This window comes from Eretmochelys imbricata, chromosome 6 (assembly GCF_965152235.1).
Source record: "Eretmochelys imbricata isolate rEreImb1 chromosome 6, rEreImb1.hap1, whole genome shotgun sequence".
NCBI classification, from domain to species: Eukaryota; Metazoa; Chordata; order Testudines; family Cheloniidae; genus Eretmochelys; species Eretmochelys imbricata.
Window position 1 is genome coordinate 69830247 of NC_135577.1, and position 7426 is coordinate 69837672.

The 7426-nt window shown below is 44.9% G+C and overlaps 1 protein-coding gene across 1 annotated transcript in view; it reads left to right on the forward strand.

The window, feature by feature from the left end:
• The window catches only part of LOC144266545 (cytosolic phospholipase A2 zeta-like), a 42442-nt gene extending 42110 nt beyond the window's left edge, over positions 1–332 (forward strand). The window contains exon 20 of the mRNA XM_077819978.1: positions 112–332. Coding sequence (XP_077676104.1) covers positions 112–332 — 221 coding nt within the window. The remainder of the gene's footprint in view (positions 1–111) is intronic.
• The last annotated feature ends 7094 nt before the right edge of the window (positions 333–7426 follow it).

Sequence of the window (7426 nt, forward strand, 5' to 3'; positions counted from 1 at the left end):
GGTTTATGATAAACCATGATGGTAGCACCTCCTTCTGCTCCTGCACAAACATGGGAGTATCTTGTTAAGGGGATCTGTGAAGACTGTTATTGGCTGATTTTCTGTCTGCAGGAGTTGAGCGTGAGACGGAAGATGAGAAATCCTTTGGCAACTTTCCTGTTGAAGGAGAAAAATCTCCTTATCATTCTATGAACTTCACATATCAACCCAATGAATTTGATAGGCTGCTGGAATTAAGCTGCTACAATATTATGAACAACAAGGACGCTATTTTAAAAGCCCTTGATTTGGGCATGAAAAGAAGGGTACTCAAGAATGCCAAAAGGAAATAAGATGCAGCCTTGTATTTAGGATATTGACTGGTTGCAGGGCATTGAATACACGAAAGCTTCAGACAGGAACACCAAAGGACTAAGATATCTGCAAATGACCAACACAGCTGATAACTTAACTATGTTTCATAGCTTCTCCAAATACAGTATGTATCAGCTGGACTTCACTTCTGGGTGAAGTGTATGAATGGAGCTTTAATAATAGCATTAAAATATTTGTGTATGAGCATGTCTGTGTGTTCTTACTGAGCTCTTGTGTTCCTGTGCAATGTGTGAACCAATGGGATTAAGCCAGTGATGCTTTTCCATTGATAAATATGTAATGCTGGTAAACTAATCTCCAGAATCCCTATCCTTCAGGGGAAAGAGGGTTTTGCTCCATATTCAGTACCTGTCAGGATGGCATCAAGAAGTGCAGACAGTTGATAATAAGGGTGTGAGCTTTCTTCAGAGCTCTGCATTGTTTAGCTTTAGAGTTTTTTCCTTTGAAAACATGTTTAGTGGGTGGTAAAAAATGTACGTACTTCACCTGCTTTTCCTGTCTCCAGAAACCATAAATATAGACTAGTATTCTGAATTGGAGATGTGGCAGATTCAGAAAATATCTGAGCTTTGGGTAAATTCTGGATCCATACTCCACACTTCTGGCCCCTCTTTAATCTGAATTCATTTAATCTCATCTAATTATTTTGAGATCACTAAACCTAGTAATTTGTACAACTGATTATCCCCGGAGTGTTCTGAATATAAAGGCAAACAGAGAGAGTTGGTTAACAATAGCAGTCCAGCTGTGGTTAAGTTTGAAATAGCCATTCCATTCTAAGAGCAGATCTAGCTTGCCTCTTTCTCAAAAATGTTCCTTGTGGGATAAAATTTGGCTTATTTGTCTTCAGGCTGAAGGTGATTTTTGTTGTTGTGGAAATCTTAAGTAAATCTGAGCTGTTTTTGTATTGTCTCAATGCTGACAGACACAGATACCAGCTGCTTTTGCAGTTGGGTACTTGTAGCTTAAAACCAGTTTTTTGTTTTAAAATGTAAAAATTTGCATCTCTATTGCTTCTACTGAGAAATGTGGCTTAATAAAATAAAATATTTAATTAAAAGTAATTAAGTTCTAATTGATTAAAACTATATATTTGCATACAGTGTACTTTAATTTTCCTCAATGAAATAAATATGTAAGTGATGTGGCCATCTGAGATCCACGTGCACAAATTGCATGTATCAAAATAATACGTAGAATTTACTTTGAGGCTGGTCTTATAGACGATCCATGTGCACTAGTGAGTTGGGGCTTGGCTATACTTGCAGATGTAGAGCGCTGGGACTTAAACCAGCCTTCGGAGACCGCGGCAGGGTGGATAGCAGCAGTCTGCTCTAATATCACAGCAGGTGCCTCTCGGCATCAGCAATTATTGTCCTTGTTTCCTAAAAGAAGTGAGAGAACACAAATGTAACTTGGTTGTGATGTAGAGGTGAAAATAAGCTGGTACGGTATTGTATGGCGTACTGGCAAGAGCTGGTACTCTGTGCTGTACCAGACCGGCTTCCCCAGGCTGGCGATTTAAAGGGTCTGGGGCTCTTGGCAGCGGCCGGGGCTCCTGGCCCTTTTAAATCACCACTGGAGCCCTGTTGCTGGAACCCTGGGGTAGTGATGGCAGCCCAGGGCTCTGGCGGTGATTTAAAGGGCCAGTGGATGTAAAGCCCCGGGGGCTCCTGGGTGCTGCCGCTACCCTGGAGCTCGGGGCTCTGGTGGAGATTTAAAGGGCCTGGGGTAGCGGCGGGAACCCCTGGGGCTCTGTTAGCAATTTAAAGGGCCTGAGGCTGTAAAGGCTACGCCTCTTCTGGTTGAGGCCCTGCCCCCTGCGCAGGACTCCGGCGTACCAGTAAGTCCTTTAAGTTACTTTCACCCCCGTTGTGATGTAGCCTTAGAAGTAATACAGTGACAGGGGAATGTAGTTCAGTGATATAAAGCATATTAACCATCTGAAAACCAGGGATCCTTGTCTAGCACAAAATGACATTTGTGTCAGCCAACCAGAGTGCCCAGCATCAGTGTCACTCAAACCCTTTCTCTTGTGTGACTTGCATCCTAACTTACAATACATGTATTCACATAATTATATTGCAATTCCCTAGCTGAACTCAGGTGGCCCTGCCTTGAAAGGATGCTGTCAACTATAATTTTTTAAAGTATTTAAAAAAAAATCCAGTTTCTAATAGGGCACCTTTTAAATAGGATGTCTTGCTTTTGCTTAAAAAATTGAATACGTTACAAAGGGTTTCTTTCTGTTTCTTTGACATTTAAAAAGGTTTTTTTCAGCCAGGGAGAAATTGACTATGCAGGAGAAAGAGTGAAACTGACTGTATGTATGCACAGCTCCCACAACACATCTTTCAAGATCCATGGGTCCTACAGATGCTTATCACAACATTTAGTGTATCTCATCCAGTGCACTAAATGCCCCAATAACAAGAAACCAGACAAGCACTATGCTCTCGAGTGAACTCGCACAGGAAAATGATACAAGACAAAAACAGCATATCACCTGTAGGTGATCACTTTGTATAGCTGAGATATCAGTCCTCATCCTCAAAGGAAACCTGCACAGCACTTTCAAAAGATGAGCCTAAAACACTAAAAATCGTGGTTTTAATAAAGACACTGGATTTATGTCTCCTTACAACAGCATTGTAACCCTCTAACTCCACTTTTTGTCCTATGACTACTGAATGTGATAAAACTTTGCACTGAATGATTCCTTAGAATATGTGCTAACTACTTATGCTAAACTATCTGTTCAATCTTGTATTTAGCTGTACCTTTCCTAGACCTGAGGAAGAGCTCTGTGTCGCTTGAAAGCTTGTGTCTCCACCAGAAGTTGGTCCAATAAAAGATATTACCTCCCCCACCTTGTCTCTCTAAAATCCTGGGACTGACACTGCTATAATAGCAGTGCATGTACATAGCGTGCTGTCACACACACAGTACACTAAAAATCAGAGAAATATTTTCTTCACTAACTTCCTTTTTTTTTTTGCTACCTTTGGTTATTACTGGTAACTACTGTAGGTACATACTATTTTGAGGCAGAAATATGACTTTTCAAGTTGAGGGGGTTTCTAATTAAATTTCTTTTCCTTCCCATTCAAATACATAACTAAGATTAAAGAAGCAAATAACCAACCATACACTCTGTATATTGAATTAAACAAATATTCACATAGTATTTGCCTAGAATGAAGCAGGTCTCCCATCTGATTCTAGTGAGGTAGATGATAGTGGGTGTATCAATGTGTGGGAAGCAGTGTCACCTTATTGTATACAGAGTACTATACAGACAAAGCGTAGCATACCTTCTGGCTTCTTCAAACTGACACCTCTTTATAATTCATGATACTTTACTCTGGCTTAAGACATAAGAATGTGATAAACACAGACTAGATGTCATTCACTCCAATAATATGTACAGTATGTCTCTTCTCTTACGTTCTTGGCTACAATAGGACCTCCTTAATATTTGGCCTATAATTATATGTTAGCCCTGGTCTACACTACGAGTTTAGGCCGGATTTAGCAGCGTTAGATTGGTTTAGCCCTGCAACCGTCCACACTGTGAAGCCATTTTTTCCAACTTTAAGGGCTATTAAAACCAGTTTCTATACTCCTCCCCGACGAGTGGATGAGCACTGAAATCAACCTTGCTGGGTCCAATTTGGGGTAGTGTGGACGCAATTCAATGGTATTGTGCTCCGGGAGCTATCCCAGAGTGCTCCATTGTGACTGCTCTGGACAGCACTCAACTGAGGTGCACTGGCCAGGTAGACAGAAAAAGCCCCATGGACTTTTGAATTTAATTTTCTGTTTGGCCAGCGTGGTGAGCTGATCAGCACAGGTGACCATTCAGAGCTCATCAGCAGAGGTGACCATGCAGTCCCAGAATCTCAAAAGAGCTCCAGCATGGACCGAACGGTAGGTACTGGATCTGATCGCTGTTTGGGGAGACGAATCCATGCTATCAGAACTCCATTCGAAAAGACGAAATGCCAAAATATTTGAAAAAATCTCCAAGGGCATGAAGGACAGAGGCTACAACAGGGACCCGCAGCAGTGCCATGTGAAACTTAAGGAGCTCAGGCAAGCCTACCAGAGAGGCAAACGGCCGCTCCAGGTCAGAGCCCCAGACATGCTGCTTCTGTGATGACCTGCATGCCATTCTAGGGGGTGCCCCTACAACTACCCCAACCCTGTGCATGGACTCCATCAATGGACTCTCATGCAACAGGGATGCAGATTCTGGGGACGAGGAAGAGGAGGAGGAGGAGGTTGAAGCACAGCAAGCAAGCGGAGAAACCATTTTCCCTGACAGCCAGGAACTGTTGTTCACCCTGGATATAGTACCCTCCCAACCCACTGAAGGCAGGCTCCCGGACCTAGAAGGCGGAGAAGGGACCTCTGGTGAGTGTATCTTTGTAAATATAATACACGGTTTAAAAGCAAGCATGTTTAATGATTAATTTTCCCTCAAGACTTGGGATGCATTTGCGGCCAGTACAGCTACTGGAAAAGTCTGTTAACGTGTCTGAGGACAGAGTGGAAATCCTCCAGGGACATCTCAGTGAAGCTCTCCTGGATGTACTCCCAAAGCCTTTGCAAAAGGTTTCTGGAGAGGGCAGCCTTATTCCGTCCTCCATGGTAGGACACTTTACCATGGCAGGCCAGCAGCACGTAGTCTGGAATCATTGCATAACAAAGCATGGCAGCGTATGGTCCTGGTGTTTGCTGGCATTCAAGCAACATCTGTTCTTTATCTCTCTGTGTTTATCCTCAGGAGAGTGATATCATTCATGGTCACCTGGTAGAAATAGGGGAATGTTATTAAGGGGACATTCAGAGGTGGCCATTCCTGTTGGGCTGTTTGCCTGTGGCTGAACAGAAATCATCCCCGCTGTTAGCCACGCGGTTGGGGGAGGGGTGAAGTGATCATGCCAGAGAATTAATTGTGTGTGTGTGTGTGTGTGTGGTTAGTTGGGTTTGTGCTGCACGTTAACCCGAAAACCACAGCCCATCCTTTTAAATGGCCAACCCATTTTAAAGGACCAACCCAATGGGTGCTTGGTATGTGAAATGAGGGTCCTGCTGTTTGAAGCCATTCCCACATGTTAGGAAGGTTCTCTAAAATGTGTCTCTTTAAATACTACTCTCCCTTTTTTTCCCTACCACAGCTGCAAATTTTTTATCGCTCCATGTATCATCTCCATCCCAGAGGCTATCAAAGATTAGAAGCCAGAAAAATTGCACTCGCAATGAAATGTTCTCTGAGCTCATGCAGGCCTCCCATGCTGAAAGAGCCCAGCACAGTGTGTTGAGGGAGACAATGTCAGAGTCCAGGAAAGCACAGGACGAGCACGAGGACAGGAGGCAGGATGCAATGCTGAGGCTACTGGAGGATCAAACTGATATGCTCTGGCGTACGGTTGAGGTGTAGGAAAGGCAGCAGGAGTACAGTCCGCTGCTGCAGCCCCTGTGTAACCAACCGCCCTCCTCCCCAAATTCCATAGCCTCCTCATCCAGATGCCCAAGAACACAGTGGGGGGCCTCTGGGCACCCAACCACTCCACCCCAGAAGACTGCCCAAGCAACAGAAAGCTGGCATTCAATAAGTTTTGAAGTGCAGTGTGGCCTTGTCCTTCCATCCACCCCTCCTCCACCACCCCACCCGGTGTTTCCCTTCTCCCCCACCCCTCCTAGGTTACCTTGGCAGTTATTCCCACATTTGTGTGACGAATTAATAAAGAATGCATGAATTTGAAACAACAATGACTTTATTGCCTCTGCAAGTGGTGATCAAAGTGGGGAGGGGAGGTCACTTGGCTTACAGGGAAGTAGAGTGAAGCAAGGGGGGGAGGGTTTTAATCAAGGAGAAACAAACAGAACTGTGACACCGTAGCCTGGCCAGTCATGAAACTGGTTTTCAAAGCTGCTCTGATGCGCAACAACCCCTGCTGTGCTCTTCTAACCGCCCTGGTGTCTGGCTGCATGTAATCAGCAGCCAGGCAATTTGCCTCAACCTCCCACCCCGCCATAAACATCTCCCCCTTACTCTTACAGAGATTGTGGAGCACACAGCAAGCAGTAATAATGATGGGAATATTGGTTTCGCTGAGGTCTAACCGAATCAGTAAACTGCGCCAGCGCGCTTTTAAATGTCCAAATGCACATTCTACCACCATTCTGCACTTGCTCAGCCTATAGTTGAACAGCTCCTGACTACTGTACAGGGTGCCTGTGTATGGCTTCATGAGCCAGGGCATTAAGGGGTAGGCTGGGTTCCCAAGGATAACTATAGGCATTTCAACATCCCCAATGGTTATTTTCTGGTCTAAGTCCCTTGCTGCAGCCGTTCCCATGGACCAGAGTTCCTAAAAATGTGAGCGTCATGTACCTTTCCCTGCCATCCCACGTTGATGTTGGTGAAACGTCCCTTGTGATCCACCAGTGCTTGCAGCACCATTGAAAAATACCCCTTGTGGTTTATGTACTGGCTGCCTTGGTGGTCCGGTCCCAAGATAGGGATATGCATTCCGTCTATCGCCCCACCACAGTTAGGGAATCCCATTGCAGCAAAGCCATCCACTATGACCTGCATGTTTCCCAGGGTCACTACCCTTGATATCAGCAGCTCAGTGATAGCATTGCCTACTTGGATCACAGCAGCCCCCACAGTAGATTTGCCCACTCCAAATTGATTCCCTACTGACTGGTAGGTGTCTGGCGTTGCAAGCTTCCAGAGGGCTATCGCCACTCACTTCTCAAGTGTGAGGGCTGCTCTCATCTTGGTATTCTTGTGCTTCAGGGCAGGGGAAAGCAAGTCATAAAGTTCCATGAAAGTGCCCTTATGCATGCAAAAGTTTCATTGCCATTGCAACACTATGCAGTTCTACCAGTCTGTGTTTGTTTCCCGGCGCCCAGAATCGGTCATTCTATGGCATGAGCCTGCCCCCTTGCCACCAGGATGACCAAATTGCTGGGCCCTGTAGTTTGAGAGAAGTCTGTGTCCATGTCCTCATCACTCTCCTCACCGCGCTGCCTT